This window comes from Festucalex cinctus, chromosome 1 (assembly GCF_051991245.1).
Source record: "Festucalex cinctus isolate MCC-2025b chromosome 1, RoL_Fcin_1.0, whole genome shotgun sequence".
Classification (NCBI taxonomy): Eukaryota; Metazoa; Chordata; class Actinopteri; order Syngnathiformes; family Syngnathidae; genus Festucalex; species Festucalex cinctus.
In genome coordinates, this window is record NC_135411.1 from 43,688,972 (window position 1) to 43,707,956 (window position 18,985).

General features: G+C 41.3%; 1 protein-coding gene across 1 annotated transcript in view; it reads left to right on the forward strand.

The window, feature by feature from the left end:
• Window positions 1–16,413, forward strand: part of brinp2 (bone morphogenetic protein/retinoic acid inducible neural-specific 2) — a 195,050-nt gene extending 178,637 nt beyond the window's left edge. Inside the window, exons 8-9 of the mRNA XM_077536658.1 lie at window positions 9,081–9,387; window positions 13,325–16,413. Coding sequence (XP_077392784.1) covers window positions 9,081–9,387; window positions 13,325–14,146 — 1,129 coding nt within the window. The 3' untranslated portion in view covers window positions 14,147–16,413. The remainder of the gene's footprint in view (window positions 1–9,080; window positions 9,388–13,324) is intronic.
• Window positions 16,414–18,985: the final 2,572 nt, after the last annotated feature.

Consider the following 18,985-nt stretch of genomic DNA (forward strand, 5'->3'; position numbering starts at 1 on the left):
CCCCCCCCCACACACACACACACACCTCCCCCCCACCCCCATCTTTGGAGCACGCAATCATCCCTAAACCTCTTCATAGCACCCCTAAACCTCAGATCCTAGAATCGCCTCTATTGTTAGCCATGACCCAAAAAAAAACCATGCGCAAGAAACTCCATCCATAAAATTGATAAAATCAGTTTACATAAATTTAGAGATTAAAAAATAAAACATTAGGCTTTGATAGTGGCGGCTGCTGGTCAATCACGAAAGGGAGCTTTTTTTTTTTCCCCCAAGGCCAAAGAATTAAATGTTATTGACTCCAATTTTCTCTTTGTAAGAAAGACAATGAAATGGCTTCACCAAAATCTGGTCGACAATATTCACCTGCCCGATGTGCAGTTTGCTAGCAGGTGGAACTGAGAACGTACTTTGTGAACCTGAACTTCCCTTACAGTCTTAAGCCTGGTACACACATAAAGACAATCGGGCAAGGACAGCAAACGCCCGACAATCTTATGTCTTATAAAATTGTCATAAGATTATCTTTATGTTTGAGCTGTGTTAAGAATGGATTTGGCCCGATAATTGGGTCCAAAACCAGTCGGGCCCGGCAATCTTAGATAATGAACGTTCAATATTTACGATTAAATTCGGAGGTTTTCCCGAGCCAGTTGACGCCGCAGACTGTGACGTGAATGGAATGTACCCAAAGAAAGAAGCTCTCTGACATGACAAACGAGCACCCATACATTAAACAAATTAATATCACCTACCTGAAGTTTATCCATCCATTATATGAATACCAAGTGGTTACAAGGACCAGCCACCGGTGCCATGAAATGTGTGATAAGTAGATCAGTAAAATGTGTGTTCCTGTGTAGGCTGGAAGTTAGCGTTTTTACCCCACAAGCGCGTGGTCACGGGTTCGAGCCCCGCTTTCTCTGTGTTTTTTAGCCCAATGTCGTTTTTGCATAATTGTGGGCCTGCCCAGGCGCCAGAAATCATTTCCAACGCAATTATTTCCTTGCAAACATAAACATTTATACTGCTGCCGTCTCCTGTGACCTTCGGAAACATTCGGCAAACATCGGCGCATACTCCGAAGTGCCTTGTCTTCATGTTTGTGAAGTCACTATCAACAAGAAAGTAAAGAGAACTGTGGCTTTATGCTTTTTTTTAAATGTTTTTATTTAAATATCCCCCTGGCTTCTTTGTTTTTGTATTAGTAAGGTGTTTGTGTAGTGTTCACAATTTGTTTGTGTATTCTGTTTAGAATTGTTCAATAAAGTTATATATATATATATATATATGTGTGTGTGTGTGTATATATATATATATATATATGTGTGTGTGTGTGTGTATATATATATGTATATATATATATATATATATATATATATATATATATATATATATATATATATATATATACAGTTGCCCTGCGATTGGTTGGCAACCAGTCCAGGGTGTCCCCCGCCTACTGCCCAGAGCCAGCTGAGATAGGCGCCAGCAGCCCCCGCGACCCTTGTGAGGAATAAGCGGTCAAGAAAATGGATGGATGGATATATACAGTGATACCTCGGCTCACGAACTTAATTGGTTCCCAGAGAGTGTGTGTAAGCCGAAAAGTTCTTCTTCCGAACATTTATTTCCCATAAGAAACCATTAAAATGAGAATAATCCGTTCCCAAGTCCCTATAAAACATAATTTTCTACTAAATAAGCCTTAAAACTACACAAAAATATACCTTATTTTATGTATAATAAATGTGCTATTGTATTGTAATTAAAGAAATAAATTATACTGTATAATAAAGTCGTTTTATTTTACTTTGTGATGGTAGTTCTTAAGGATAGTAGCAATGGTAGACTTACTTCATTCGCGAGCGTTTCACCGCGTAGAGTGTTTATGGAACGGTTGTCGCTCATTCGCACTTTCGTGCTCACCGGAGCGGAGGAGGTGTGTCCCTTGGTGAACAAGGAAGTGGAGCACTTTAGCGAGTCAACAAAAAGTGAGCACCGCCAACTACTTTCACCTCTTTCCTGGGACTAAACAGCCGTGGCACGATTTTCTCCTTTTTTGAGGTACGTGATGGCACTTTCGATTTTTTTAGTGGCGCGAACTCCATTGACTACAATGCAAACGCGCCGCCGAATCGCCGTCCCTCGCTGGTAAGCATTAGGCTTAACACTAGCCTGTGGTGGGGTCTTTTTCGGTCCCATAATAGCAAAAGTACACTCAAAATGTCTATCAAACACAACCTGCGTCCGCACTAAAAGAAAGGGGGTGACGAACTGGGACGCCGTGAGCGTGCGTCAGCTTCTCGTGGCCGCCACCGTGGTGCTGTTCGACCGGGTGGTTTGGTTCGTCCGCCGAAAAGTAGTTCGTCAGCACTGAGGCTAAATTCTCGCGAATTTAATGTTCGTGAGGCGAAAAGTTCGTGAGCTAAAGCGTTCGTCAGCCGAGGTATCACTGTATATATATATATATATATATATATATATATATATATATATATATATATATATATATATATATATATATATATATAAAGTGTTCATGAAGTCACGTGTGATCACGCGAGAGCTTTCCCTTGAAGGACTGGATTATTGACCAGTGTTGAAGACAATCTCTATGTGTGTGCGGAACTGTGATGAGATTATCTGAGCGCCCCACACACAATATGACCAAAACTGTTAAATGCCTGATTTTTTTTATCTTTATGTGTGGGGTCCGACAAAGATATAAAATCTTACCCACCTATCACTAAGGATATTGCTCTAATCATATACCGGCGCAAACACGCCCACAAAACTGACATCTTGGAGCAAATTTGCACCTGATTTACCACACATGGCAATGGATTTGCGACAAGAACATGGTTGTTATAGTAACAGTTGCGAGAAAGATGACATTATCAGAAAGCGAGGTTGGACCGAGAGGAAGCGTTTAGAGCGCCATTAAGCTGTACAGAACAGAGAGGACGACAGCGACGTCATTCATTCATAAAGTACAAATTATTGGTGCGATCGTTTTATAAAAATATATTTTCAGAGGTTGGCGTGGCCGTACAGTATGCATCTGGCACGTAAGAATGATCGTAAAATGCCTCCCCGCCATTGCCGATCAGCCCGGGTTACGTTATGTGTCCTAAACTAAAACGGTAAAATTACCCACTCCCCTCTCTCTCTTTCTCTCCTCTCTGCGTGATCAGCCGTGCACATTGTGCAGCAAATGGCATGCACTGCTGTCATGATCCCGGAGATCGAGGTTGCGTCAAGTGAATACATGCTTTCCAAAAACGGAACGGAAAACGGATTCTGTGTGGCCATTTGTGCTGGCGTTAGTGAATTAGTCGCTGCATATCAATGAGTCTCATTTGCATTGAGGTGGGCATATTTTGCATCAAATCTATGCAAATTATCTAATTTACATAAGCGCAAATAACACCGTAGCGCAATCTGGTTGGCCGTGCACTTAGTGACCGATTTCCCCATCTGCGCGTGTTTAGTGAATTTGGCGCTCCCAGATTGCTCCATTTTTACCAGTTAGCACGGTGCAAAGGCGACGCAAACCTTTAATGAATAGGCCCCAAAATGTTTTAATCTCTGAAAAAAGCAATATGTTCCAACCTAAATAGATAACAAGCCAATGTCTTTTTTAATACTATGATTTCATATAGAAAGCAACTATTTGAAAGTCTGACATTGTGCTTGTGATTGATTTCTTAGTAAAGTAGCTGAAGCAAGTTTCACTCATGCTGTCATTGCATGGCAGCCTCACTGCTGTGCTGAAGGCAAAACATGAAGGCATTGTGTCAAGAAAAGCACACAAGTAAATCACTGAGTAACACGAGGAAGCAGTTTGGGATAGGAAATAAAGCAATTGGAAAGGGAAATGGAAAGGGGGAAATGGGGTGAGAGGAGACGTGGTAAGAAGGGATGAACAGAGACACAACTTTCAAGAATGTGTTGGACAGATGAAGGGTCTAGTTACAGGCTGTGGAGTGAGGTACTCCATACCATGGCAAGCTCTAATCAAGTCTTTTCCTGCACTGACAGTCTGGCGCTTGTTTACAGAGAACCTTAATTTCCCTGACAGTCCTTTGCCACTACCAATCACTCCATCTCCCCTCGCTAACCCCTTGCCACTTTCTGTCTCCATTTTTCCCCTCCACTCTCACCTTTGTTTCTCCTTGTCCCACCTTCCCTTCTCTGTCTCAGACCATCACACAGAGTCTCAGCCCTGCTCACAGCAACAGCAAGCCATCACTGCCAGCAAAAGATCCATATTTCTCCCTGCACGGATCCATTTGTTTCATCATCACTTATTTCTGTCTATTTGCACAAGCCTCGGGGTATGGAATTGTCATAGCTTTTCGGCAATGCTGTGTGCAATTTGCTGAACTTATCCTGGGGATAGAATCTTTACTGAGACCGTTTTTGCAACTCAACCCTTTGCAAACTGTTGCCCCGGCAAAATGGATGGCAATTTTGTGTCTGCATTTTCATCTCATTTACATGCAGTCAAACTCAGCAAGCATCCCTTTACAGAGGAAAAAAAAAGTAGAGCCAATTGGGAGCTGATAGATAATCCAATATATGGTGTGGTGGTGTGAATGTGAGTTTGAATAATGAGCTTGTTGGTCACAGTGCATGATGGATTCCATCAATCGTGTGTTGGGGAGTCACAATTGGAACATGGGAAAACAAGTAAACTGCTCTATTTTGTACATATTTGCCATTTTAGCCCAATTCTTCATATAAATGTCATTTATTTCTTTGTTTCTTATACTGCATATTTCTTCGAAGATATCTCTAACATATTTAGACCAACAGCTTCTAGTCTAAGGCATAGCATAGAACCACATATTACATTTTCCAATATGTGTTGACCTACATTCAAACATAATACAGGTACTTCCTTACTTAAAGTGGCAACATATTACAAATCTGTACATAAGTCGGATTGAAGTGTAGTCTAACCTATAAACACTACAAACACATTTAAACTAGTGCTGTCAGGTGATTACAATTTTTAATCTAATTACATGATTTTTAATGAATTAATCTATTTAATCTATTTTAATATCATGTCTGTTAAAGGTCCCCAAATATGCCCTGGATTGGCTGGCAACCAATTCAGGGTGTACCCCACCTACTGCCCATAGCTAGCTGGGATAGGCTCCAGCTCCAATTTTGTTGAAAAAAAATTTTGAACAAAGTTGAATCTCAACTTTCACAAGCTGATGTTTGGTGTGTGGATGGCATGACATGAACTTATAATAGTTGTGGTTTTTGAGCTAAACTAACAAACTGGTAATCAGGAAAAGTTTGAGGTTACAAGGAAATGTTAACAAAAATCGAAAGTTACAATATCTGGGTCTTAACAACTCAAACCCAAAAGAGGAACTGGGGCTACAAATATCAACTCCTCAGATCAAAAACCCACCTTAAGCTAGGTTACAGGTTTTGCCAATAGACAACTAACACCTTGTGTGCTTGAGTTAGTTGCTCAGACAAACAAGCTTGTTTTCATTGAGAGTCTTAAATGACAAGTCAGGCTGCAGCTGCTTTTTTCTTTTTTACAAAAAGGTACAAATCACTGAGTTCTTGTTAATAGTCCCGACTTTGTACTTTTTACAAATAAACTTTCACTTGCACTACTAGAATTTTAAAACAACTAGATTTCCCAGGGCCGTCATTTTAGCCTAATATGGTTATTACTCCTTGTTTTGAGTAGCTAATAAAACCCCTCTCTTGCTTTTCTGAGGCGGACGGGTGGTGGACCTTTATTGATTTCGATTATCAGGCTTTTACTGCCAAAAAACGTCATGACTCCATCACATCTAGCAGCCTTTTTTTGTGACTGTTAGTTTCGTCTCAGAATGTAGCTGTACAGTCTCCTCTGTTCAGGCGGGGTGGGGGGGGGTGGGGGGGTGGGTGACTTCAGGCAGACCCCGGGGTCCAATAGCGGCCCCGGAGCCACCCGGGATACCCCGCATAGCCCGAATGCCCTGACAGAGAGCTTTTCAACGGTGTATGTCTTGTCGCTGCACGGCATTCCATTCCGGAGATAGATAGATAGATAGATCGATAGATAGATAGATAGATAGATAGATGGATAGATGGATAGATGGATAGATGGATAGATAGATAGATAGATAGATAGATAGATAGATAGATAGATAGATAGATAGATAGATAGATAGATCGATCGATCGATCGATCGATCGATCGATCGATCGATCTCCTGGAAATCTTTGGGCGGCCACATCTCCCGAACCGTACATCCCACCGGGGACATAAGGGCACCCCCGGACTCATCTCTACGACAGCTTTCCAACGTTGTCGGTGCCACGACATTGCGTTCTGGAGATAGATGCCTGACAGTTTCAACATTTCATGGTGTTCTAGCTTGTAGCCTCCGTGCTGAATGCCAGTTGAGGCAGCGGCGGCAACTACAGAAGCCCAGTGGTACAACCCCTCGGGTCCCAGCGATGTGAAAGATGTACATTGAAAAGAATAGAACCGCCAAAATAACGGTTCTGGGAGATCTAGGTCTAAATAAGTTTGCCTCACTCTCCTGGCTGTGCTGCACTCATGTCCATGTCTGCTGTTGTCAATAATGGCGCGCCTCTGCAGCCTACAGTACCTCAATAGGCCAAATTGCACATTGACTTACCACTTGTGATCAGCAGGTCATCCAGTTTCAACTAATTTTAGGCTATATGATGTCTGGACTATGTGATGTCAGGAATCTTTTACGCTATATGATGTTTGTTGATGTCAGGAACTATCTGTAATTACTGGGATAACAGCCAATCAGAGAATTCCATGTCAGTACTGGTACTCGCATGTCTAGCTACAACCAATGAGATTGATTGACTGTCTATATAAAAGTCTGAGAATTGTCTGTATTTTGCCGGATTATTGATCACTGTCCTCTGTGCTACTTCGCAGCCCAAGGGGGGCTTGGCGTCTCGTGATTCTCGATGCATTCCCGTTGTTTTTCATTTAGTCAAGTTATGTGACTAAATAGTTAAAACCTTATTTGCGTCTGCGCCTTTGGGATCCAACCCTTTAGCACACACGACATAATTAATCTAGATGAACGCGTTAAACTGACAGCCTTAATTTAAACATGTATAATGTACAGTATGAGGAAGATCATGAACAACACAAAAATACTGCAGTACATTCCCGTTTCAACATAGAAACAAAGGTGTCTCCCTCTTCTTCTTTTTTTTCTCTTTTTTTTTAAGGACAAACTTGTCATGTGTTGAAATTGACTGTCAAAAATGTTTGCTTGCATGAGCAAAGAGTACAACTGTGCATTAACATGGTCTCAATCTTTCTACGAGAACCCAGAACCTGCCATGGAAGTTTTTTTTTTGTTTGTTTTGTACTTCAATTAAACTCTCAAGTGTTTGCACATGTATTTACATTTGTAAATTACATTACATTTATTACACATTTGTTTACACAGAGGCCTCACAACAAGCAACAGGTGGTCGATTCATGCAGCCAACTCGCAGCGGTGTCAGACCTGTGAAAGTATTTGACTGTGTATTAGTGTGGCATTGAAGAGTCACACAAGGCTCTTTTTGCTTGCAGACGTTTAAATCAACAGCAGTACTTGACTCTACAAGTAAGCTGCCAGGTCATCTTGCCACTACAACGAGCATGTCTGGACTTAAAAAGTTGAAATGACGTTAGCAATTGGTCTACATCGACTCAACTAACATCACCTTAGCATCGACTCCAAAAAAAATCTGAGCTAATTCAACCTTAAACTCTAAGACAGTAGTCATAAGTCGTAATTACAGTAAACATTTAGCTAAAAAGCTACACACATTCTTACAGCTTGTTTATTACTGTTGTGTTCATGAGTTCACATACTCTGGAAAAATCTGTAAGATATTGGTTATTTTTCGCATATGACGTCAAGGATGTGCGCCCTTTTTAAATCATAACAGCTCAAATCATGTATAGTAAATGGCCTTCATCAGAAATGTACATACCCTTGAATTTCTTTTCCTGAAAACATACACAGAGCTTTAAATGGCTCTAAAGGGTGTTTGTGTATAAACAGTCATAGAGTTTCTAAGCTCTTTAAGGACCACTGCATTTCATCCACTGACTTTGCTGGATATTGAGCCATGTGAATTGTGAAATGTGAAAAGAATTGTGAAAGAACCTGTGAGAAAAGACAAGCTTTAGATATCTGTAAGGAAAAGCTTATGATGCCGCGCCATGATCACGTAGACCAACAAAGATTACTGAAGATTGTTTGGGATGGAAAGAAAACTCCAACAGCTTCAACTAAAATATAGGCCTCTTTGCAAAGAATAGATGAATAGATAAATAAATAAACAATTTAATTAATTAATTAATTAATTTAAAAAAAAAGTGGGTTGGCCTGCACAGTTGACTTGCCAGAATAAAGTTATTCCTGTGCAAACGACACAAAACAGCTCAAAGTTACAATATAATTTAAAAAAAAACAAAAAACAAAAAACAACACTTACACAAGCCTCAAAGCCTCTGTAACAAAGTCATTCGGAGTGCCCAGACCAAAATGTTACTTAATGGTCACAATAATAAACTATGTTTGGAGAGGCATCATCAAGGCTCATTTCATGAAGTACACCATCGCTACAGTGCAGATGGATTTCTTACACAAGTCTGTCCTATTTAGTTCGTTTCAACTTTTGAATGGACTGGCATAAAAACTGCTAGCTTTATCCAAAAACATGTTTAAAAAAAAAACCACAAAAATCTATTGGTTATATGTGAAGAGTGTTTTCATTTTTTATTATTATTATTTATTGCTGTTGTTTTTTTTCCACATTTGTTGTGGGTGCTTTTAATGTAATGTTGCTGAGACTGCAGGAGGAATAGCAACCACTGAAGTGGAATAGCTAATGGGGATCCCCCACTACACAATTAACAACAACAATAAACCCTAATCAGGATAAGAAGTAAAATATGGGTGGATCGATTTTGCAGGTGTACCTTGATGTCATTGCCACTTCTGAGTCAAGCCATTACACACAACTTTCTGAGAAAATATTTTTGTGTTTTTTGTTATACAGGTCAATTGCCTTTTGGTTGACTAAGGCTCAGTCGCTTCTCTACTGCAATGACCACGGAGTGCTGGGATCTTTCTCTGAAGAAGTCAAAAGTTGCAGCTGCCCTGTGGAACAGCCGACTTGTCAGGGTGCCATTCCTTGCGTTGTTGGCACCTCCTTCACCTCCTGCTCTGCTTGTGCCGCTGACAATGTGACCCGCTGTGGATCCTGCCACCATGGCAACCTCCTCCACCTTGGCTCCTGTCGACCGAGCATCGCCAACTCCCTGGACCACTATCTGAACTTTGATCTCGACATGCCGGATGCTGAGGTTTCAAAAATATCTTATACGTTCCAGTGGTTCTCAAACTTAGGTGGTCAGATATATTTGTGAATAGTTCAATTCTACATAAGATATTTGGCTTTTATCCATTAAATATCATTATTATTTGTCTGTATGTCCGTCCATCAACCAAACCGTTTATTCCTCACAAGGGTCGCAGGGGTGCTGGAGCCTATCCCAGCTGTCTTCGGGTAGTCGGCGGGGTACACCCTGAACTGTTTGCCAGCCAATCGCAGTTGCTTGTATGTATAAATAATAAATTATAAGACGTAAAAACATACTGTAGCTTACTATATCTACATAATTTAACAAAAAATGTGTAAACTGTTTTATTTATTTAAGTTTTTGAACAAATACAATTCACTTTTGTCTTACATTAAATACGGGTACGGTATGTCCAATTAATGATTTTTTTTCTGGAAAAAAAAAATCCTGTTATGTAGAGTTGTTGAAATGTCATATTTTTCACACACCTACGTACATGTATATTTAGTTACATATTTAAAAAATGTGCATATTTTACATTGCCAAAACTGTAAATGGTGATTTTCACCAGAGTGCACCAATCAGTTCGGTTCAGAAAAGTAGTCAATTTGTAAAACTCCATTTATTTTCAAGGTTTTTGGCAATTGGGCTTTATCAAAGCAAAGTAAACGCAATCAGCTCCTTTTCATGAAAACCTTGTAAGTCATCACTCAAAAGTGGCAACAGGTAGCGGAGCAACCTAATACCTAACAAAATATTAGCTGTTGTGGTGTGTTTATATATTTTTTACAGTATTGACAGAACATAGAGGCAAATACTGTTCCTTACAATCATTACAGTTGGGTCTTGTTTTATATCTCTGTCAAACCAGCATCTATTTTCTATACCACTTATCCTTTTCAGGGTTGTAGATAACTAGAGACTACACTAACTGAGTTTGGGTGAAAGCCAGTCTATACTCTGGACTGACAGCTAGTCAATCACAGGGCACATATATATATATATATATATATATATATATATATATATATATATATATATATATATAGAGAGAGAGAGAGAGAGAGAGAGAGAGAGAGAGAGAGAGAGAGAGAGAGAGAGAGAGAGAGAGAGAGAGAGAGAGAGAGAGAGAGAGAGCGAGAGAGAGAGAGACAACCACTCCCACTGTCACCGAAGAGGAAACAAACTCATACCGACTGTACTGAAGTTAGGCAAATGTAACAATACCGTCAGTAACTGTGTCACATCAGTATTATTATAATTGTACTAGCATCTAAACAATATCTGATCCAATACCTGAAGAAAAGTAAAGACAGACACTGACATTAATATTACTACAAAGAAGTACCGCATGGGGTACAACACTGTCAAAATGTATCACATCAGGAATACATTTCTACAATTACCACAGGTGGGCACTTCCGTCTCTCCATCGGTCTGTCATTGATGGCTGCCCACATTTCGGCGAGTGCGTCTGCATGATACAATGAACTGGGAAGGAACGTCTGTAGTGACATGGATCAATGGACGCAAACCTGCTTCCGTCGGTGCTTAGTCTGTGTATTCCATCCATCCATTTTCTTGACCGCTTATTCCTCACAAGGGTCGCGGGGGCTGCTGGCGCCTATCTCAGCTGGCTCTGGGCAGTAGGCAGGGGACACCCTGGACTGGTTGCCAACCAATCGCAGGGCACACAGAGACGAACAACCATCCACACTCACACGCACACCTAGGGACAATCTGGAGCGACCAATCAACCTGCCATGCATGTCTTTGGAATGTGGGAGGAGACCGGAGTACCCGGAGAAGCCCCGTGCGGGCACGGGGAGAACATGCAAACTCCACCCAGGAAGGTCCGAGCCTGGACTTGAACCGGAGACCTCAGAACTGGGAAGCGGACGTGCTAACCACTCGACTACCGTGCCGCCCAGTCTGTGTATTATCTTTATTTATTTTTATGAGGCTTCATGTCATTTTTTTTTTTTTTGAGAGCTCAGTATTGTTCATTCGGCAGACTTACCGATTCATTCATTCATTGGTCTAATTTTTTGGCGTGTGTGCGTGTGCGTGCGCGTGTGCGTGTGAGTTTGTGCTCATTAATTCACCTGAAACCTAATAAAAATCCCATAAGCTTCACCTTAACCGCCAGATTTGGGAAGTTGTCAGGAGACCAAACGAAGGATCAAAGGAAAGAGAGATGAAGCAAGGTGAAATCCAGCACCAAACACACACCACCTGCCACCAACAGGGTGACAAAACCTTAATCTTTCACCAACCCCAGAATCCTCCAAATTCCAACAGATTAGGGAGATCTCAAGAGACCAGAGGAAAAACTAAAGAAACGAAGGATAGATGGAGCAGAGTGAGATCCACAGATACCAGCCTCCACTGATTCAGTGACCAGTGGGAGGAAGAAGCAAATTCTGTTTTGGATTTCAGTAGATGCTGGTGTGATGGCTCTGCAATGCACAAGAACCTCCAACAAAGAAGGGAGCCGTCGACCCCGGTCCAACAAGGCGAGCGCAGCCCCCCTAGGGTGCCCCAGGCCCCGGCAGCGCCGGGGCACACCCGCCACCCACCACAACCCAGCCCTCGCCGGCCCCCAAACCCCCAGACACCCCCCCATCCACAGCACCCCACCCCCAGCCACCCGTACCGCCACCCACCCCCAAACAAGTCGCCACCCGCCCCAACCAAATGAAATAATAGGATTCCAATTACTTAGGTTAAAAAGAAAACAAACCAATGCAAATGCCTCTTTAAAAATGTGATATTGATATTTTCGTGAATTTCATAAGACGTGACAACTCACTGGCCTGTGCATGCATGACGTCATTGGACTAAGGGTTCGTCTTCACTCTTGACTCTGAAACTGGCGATGACGACCCAATTAGTTGGTTGCTCTGTTTTTATTGTTTAAGTGAAGCAGTTTCACAGTTCATAAAAGACAAGGACATATCGTAGAGTTTGATGCAGAAGTCACGCAAAACATGCCTCGCAATTTGATCGATCGTGTAGACATAATACAGAGTTGATTGTGTTATACTGACAGCAAGCTTAAATTGAAATGTAATGACAAAACTGAGGAGTGAGCTTTACCATATTCTGAGCTGCCAAGTATTATTAATTCTCGTATTTTGTTATTGAAATCACAGAACGCTGCCGCATTACGCCCAGTGGTCCCGTGACATAATGCATCAGTGCTCATTTATTAGCAGCAAAGCAAGCAGGTAGTAGCGGATGAGCCCTTTCGGTTAACGTCTTGGATCGCTATTATTCATATCAAGGCAGCGTTACACCTGGTGGCTCCGGTGACGTAATGTCACTGCTCATTCATGACCAACAAAGCTAGAGGACGCAGCGCACGAGATCGACAGCCGAAAGCTAAGATCTCAATGCTAACCTAACCCCAATCACTGCTATTCATATCAGAACGCGGATGGAAAGAGGAAATGTGAGGAGATCGAGTGTGACCTACAGCAACAGAACAATTTATTCTGTCAACAGAGTGAGTGACATAGCAAATTGGTTGCTGCTGAAATGGGATGGAATAAACCCTGTGTTGAATACGCAATATGGTGTCCTGTTCATTTGTCTTTCTGTCACTGTCGCTGGTAAAGTCACAGGACTAAGAGGGTAGCTACCGACGATAGGTAGTCAACTTGTCTATGTGTTTTAACATATTTTAGTCGGTACTGGTTTGTTTCTCCCGCGACCCTTGTGAGGAATAAGTGGTCAAGAAAATGGATGGATGGATGGATGGTTTGTTTCTCTTTTCTGAATGGCTTTCGAACGGTAGCAGGTGCTGTTTCATGTCTTTGTCTTTTTCACTCTTGGTCCACATCAAAGTCTGAGAACCATTGTGTAGGTACATGAAGTTATTGCCTTTGTTTGTTGCTCCCTATATAAGTGCAAGTAAATTATTCTTGTTGTTTTTTAGGTGAAGTACCTACTTCAGCAGCTTGACAGCAGAATTGAGGTCCATGCTATTTACATCAGCAATGACGTCCGTCTGGGAAGTTGGTTCAATCCTGCTTGGAGAAAGAGGATGCTGCTTACTCTCAAGAGTAATAAAAATAAGTCAAATCTCATCCACATGTTGATGGGTATGACGTTCCAGATATGCTTAACCAAGAATTCAACACTGGAGCCAGTGCCAGCGATTTATGTCAACCCTTTTGGGGGAAGTCACTCAGAGAGTTGGTTCATGCCTGTAAACCAGCCTGACTTCCCCAACTGGGAGAGAACTCGACTGGAAGCTGTGACTACCGCACAGTGCTACAACTGGACACTGTCTCTGGGGAACAAATGGAAGTCATTCTTTGAAACCGTACACATCTACCTGCGAAGCCGCATTGTCACAGATGATCCAACAGTGAATGAAACTCTCTTCTATGAACCCTTGGATATGGATGACCAGACATCAAACCTGGGTTACATGAAGATAAACACTCTGAAAGTGTTTGGGTACAGCATGCACTTTGACCCCGAGGGCATTAAGGATTTGATACTCCAGCTGGACTACCCGTACACACAGGGTACACAGGATGCTGCCTTTTTGATGTTATTGGAGATGAGGGATCGCGTTAACAGGTTGGCCCCACCAGCGCCGCAACCACTTGACCTGTTTTCTTGTCTTCTGCGTCACCGACTAAAGCTGTCAGCTGGTGAGGTGATGCGCATCAAAGAAGCTCTTCAGATCTTCAACTCAAAGCTCCCCAATGCCTCTCCTGAACCTGAGCTGGCTCAGCTCTGCAGCTAACTAGCTTGGCACTCAGGGCAGAACTGAAATATCCTGTGAAGGACATTCAGGGATGTTATTGGTATGAGCAACATGGCTCACAGTAAGCCTGGGACCTTATCAGGATCAATATTTCACAAGATTGACCAATGGAAGTGACAGTCTCTTGGCTGGTTTTCCAGTGCCATTTGTATCTTGGGGTTTATGACCATCAGAGGCCAACTATGAAGGCACGTTGTCGATCTATTCGACAACATGAAGCTTTGTTCAAGTGCTCTACTGAACTTGCCTGGAGGCCTACTTTTGCTCTAACTGTCTTTCTTTGGCAAACTACATGACAGCTGGGGGACTCATCAAAGTTCCCAAGAACTCTTGCAGATGTGATTTAATATGTAGAGGAACTCATGAGGGTTCATGATCTAATCGAGAAAGATTGTCCATTTGTAACCCTATTTTTTTGGTTACAAAACAATCTGGAGAGGAGAATAGTGGATACAAATTAAATGTGCATTGAAACGATGTTATGCTTACGTTTTGATAACCCCGACCGTGTTACTATCATTGAATATTCCTTTTTAATCCCTGTCTTGTTTTTTTCTGACGTTTGAAAACTTGTATCTATGCTGAACAACTGAGAAGTCTGTTAGTGTTAGCGCTCTGTACTTGGTGATGTGTCTTTACCACACACACAAAAAAAAGGTGAACACATTGGCAATGCAAACAGCAACATAGCTTAGATGTTTTTTTCTTCTTCTTTTGAGGTGAAAACCTAAGGAAATTCTGACGGGGTTATAAATTAAAACAGTTTGCGGGTACAGTGCTGTAAATAACGCAACATCTAACTTGACATGTGAATATGTGCACATTGCTTTTTAGATAACCAAGTGCAAAAACCAAAAAAAGACAGAAAATGTTTATAACAACTCATGCCTTATATGGAGTCAGTGTTGTGAGAAGCACATTTAGTTTTGGTGTTGGATTTCCTGGCAGATGATGTATTCCTTTTATGATTTCAAATTTTCTACCAATAAAAGACATCATTCACGTTAACTAGCTTTTCCATGTAAATGCTGGTCACATTGCACCATTTGCTTTGATTCGGTGATGTGAAACCGTTTACAGTGCACAATAGTACTTATAATGTAACGTAATTGTTCAGCAAAGGTCCGCTGGGTGCAATTAGAGATGCTCTCAGCATCTGACATGGTTAATATTTTAAAAAAATCTCATGTTTTTGACATTTTTATTAATTTACAAAATGACAGGTCAGAGTTATCTGCAAGCGACGCCTGGTAATTATTATTAATATTATTATTATTATTTTAAATTTATGGACATATATATTTAAATTTTGCATTTTTAAATATCCATCCATCCATTTTCTTAACCGCTTACTCCTCACAAGGGTCGTGGGGGGGGGGGTGCTGGAGCCTATCCCAGCTGGCTTCGGGCAGTAGGCGGGGTACAACCTGAACTGGTTGCCAGCCAATCGCAGTGTTTTTAAATATTCTGGGGGGAAAAATCTATACTCTGTAATGTCTTTCAACTCAAAAATCAAGTGTTTTTTTTTTTTATTCATTGTACTTGCTTTCATCAGCCACTGTTCAATGGCTTGTTTTTTTTTAGTCTGAAGTGCACTCAACCAATATAAAGATGCCATACTTGTAAACTAAAAAAAATCAGCCCCATGATATATTTGCCTGATTTTGTTTTTCCTTTTTAACGGCTAAGAGTTTATTTTAAACCCAGTTGTTTTACAAAATTTCCAGCAAACTGTATTGTAATACGTGCCGCTATTAATAAAATTGGTTGTTAAATGGAACAGGTCACCTGTATGAAAAGTGGACCACCAGGATGAAGCAAAGTAAAGCTGTAACATGGAGCAGCACCTAGGATACAGACAGCTGGGGCTGCTGGGAATTTCCCTCTCATCACCTCCCTTGTGTTTCCCCACATTATCCCAAAACATTTTCTCTGTTTAGTCCTCCATCTGCTAGGTTCCTCTGAGCCAACTCCACTCACGGTTTCTTCTCCTTTAAATATCAGCATTTTCATTTCCATTAGTCCATGTTATCCACCCACTACCAGTCGCTTATCTCATTGGTCCTTGGTAAACCATCTGGAACGTTCCATCTCCATCTGTTGGCCCTGATCCACCACCCACAGCCCAGGGGGATTTATTTTCCTCAAGTTCTGGAGCTTATTTAATAATGGTACAACATGGCATTGATGTCTTATTGCCAAAAAATCCTCTTGTTATATTATTACAATAAATGTTATTACTTGCACTTGTGTGATTTCTCATTCTTTAGGAATTATCACAAAGTCAATTTTGAATGTACAGTATGTGTTTCTATGCTAGGAAATATTAATAACCTGTGTATTATGGACATGGTTTATTTGATACAGTTTTATTCAATATGTATTTATTTACAGCACCCTGCCGTACACAGCAAAAAATATATCTCATGGTCGGACAAACTAACCCCACGAGCAAACACACCGGCATGAAGGAAAACAAAAATCTCTTTTCTGAACAGGAAAAAAAAAAACAGAACATGAAAAAAATCTCTCTTCTTAACAGTAAAAAAACAACAGAAAAACGACTTAAGGCTCTATATTTGCCGACAGCACAGCTGCTCTTGAGTGTAAAAACTGATTATCCTCGTTTTCGTGTCGCTACAAGTCTCAACGTACTTGTTTAGGATTTTGGTGGAACTTGGTATTCCAGCAACTGAACCAGCTTCCTTTAAAATGAGCCTGGCTCAATTTGGTGGAACAAAATCATCTGGGGTGTAGTTCACAAAGCAGGTTTAGTGAGAACACTGAGTCAAGAAACCCTGAAAATGTGGGAAAGTCTACGTCTTCCATTTCAGAAAGGGAGGTAACTGAAACCAGAGGATTAGAGGTAACTCTAGCTTGTGTCATAAAAAGAGGTAATTTAAGCTCTCTGTCAGTTGCCATAGTATCCTAACCTGGTCACTGGCAATGAACCTCGAGTTTTTCTCTGTCCCGCCTCCTTTCAGCCACACACGAATTCATTTCTTCATTCATAAAATCCGCTGCGGCGACTTTTTGGGTAAATACACCAATAGCCTATAGTTTACCTGTATAGTGTAAAGACCACTTTTGTCACAAACATGGCATGTCCTTTTGACAATGCCCCTATTGATGAAGGTGTCGCTTTATTGAGGAGGGAATTAAATATTTGTCGCGAGATTGTTTTCAGATCAAGCATAGATTTTATGGCAAGTAAGTCCTATTGCCAATCCGACACACCACCGGTGCAACTTTTGACATCAAATATAAAAGGTTTAACAAAAAATGAATAAATAACAGAAACAACATGCATAGGTTTCAATGCAAATGTTAGTTTGTTTCTTAAATATAAGATGTATGATCTCCAGGAAATAGAGTTGTTTGTTTCTAGAGATTTCACTGGGTTTTTACTGAATAAACAAATGTCATTGTCAAATTATATTTACCTCCTGGAAGAATACTGATAACCTGGCAATAGCCAGATTGCTATTGCGCTTCACTCAAGGGAGTTCTCTGCAATATCCATCTGGTACCTCTCAACAGTAATTTGCTCGGGAAAGGCGGGACATTCTGAACACTAATTTGAGCTGATCGGACGATGCGGCATTGTACACGTTTGTTTTAACCAATCACGGCCACGGGTGAAAATTTCGTTTTCGTTCTTGCCGGGGTGGGGAAGCACGAACATCTTACCAGCTAGAAATGCACGAAGTGCCTCTCGCTGTTCAACATTCAACAAGGGAACGGTGAGTAATTCTGCAAGAACAGAATTAATTGTAGCGTCCATTCGTCCATGTTAGATTTGTTTGTTAGCCCTTGTGTCGGCGAAGGCTTCCTGGTTTCGTCACGGTTTCATATCCCGCCCCCAAACACAATGTCACTCTGTGATTGGTCCGAACCACTGGTGGAAGTCAACGGGAGTGGTACAAGATGTATTCTCCTGAGTTTGTGAACTCACAAATACCGCGAGAATTCGTCTTGTGAGAGCAAGGTTAGAATATTGAGGAATGCAGAGCGAAAACGGGCAAATAACTGAGACGGGAACATGAAGAGAGTGCCATGTTGGCTAACATGAGCAGCTTCTGCCCATAATGAGTTGGGAAAGAAGCCACTCTTGTGTTGGTTTAATAAACAGTCATTCATCTTCAGCCCTGCACTTGCGAAAGGGGAGTGGGTTTGCCCTTGGGCTAATCTTCTCGCCTGTAGAAGACAGCCACTCCATCAGTGCACTATTTAGATGGCATACCTCGAAGTTAGTGGACCTCCCAAAGAAATGAGAGGATAGAAGGAGAAAATGAGGGGGTAATTTAGAAGGGGATAGATGACAAAAAAAAAGATGGTGGCATGATAAGGTTGCGAGAGTGGGAGGAAAAGATAAGGTGAGAAATGTTAGGCCCACTTGACTTGCAATGATTTATGATATTAAGCATGTCTGGCTGTTTGAATTAATGAGGTGGAATTGGTGAAACTGACGTGTGCCCGTCTGAGAGCGCACAGCAGAATTATTGAAATACTTGAAATCAATGTGAATTGCATGACTACAAATACCTGCAATTGACAATTGTTATGCATGCTATTTTTTTCTTCTGTGAAGCTTCCCAGTTGTACTCATTGTTGCATCATGGCACCCTCACAATACTGATAAAAGCTCTCCCGAGCTCCTCCCTAGCTCTTTCCCTATTATCCATGACTAAATTATTCGATAGAAATATGTAGTTTCAAGAGGCTGAGGAAAATTGGAGTCAAACAGGGAAATAATTGAGGCTGCATGGAAAGTGAAGCTGAGTTGATCACACTGGATTTATTCCAAGCATTAAAAAA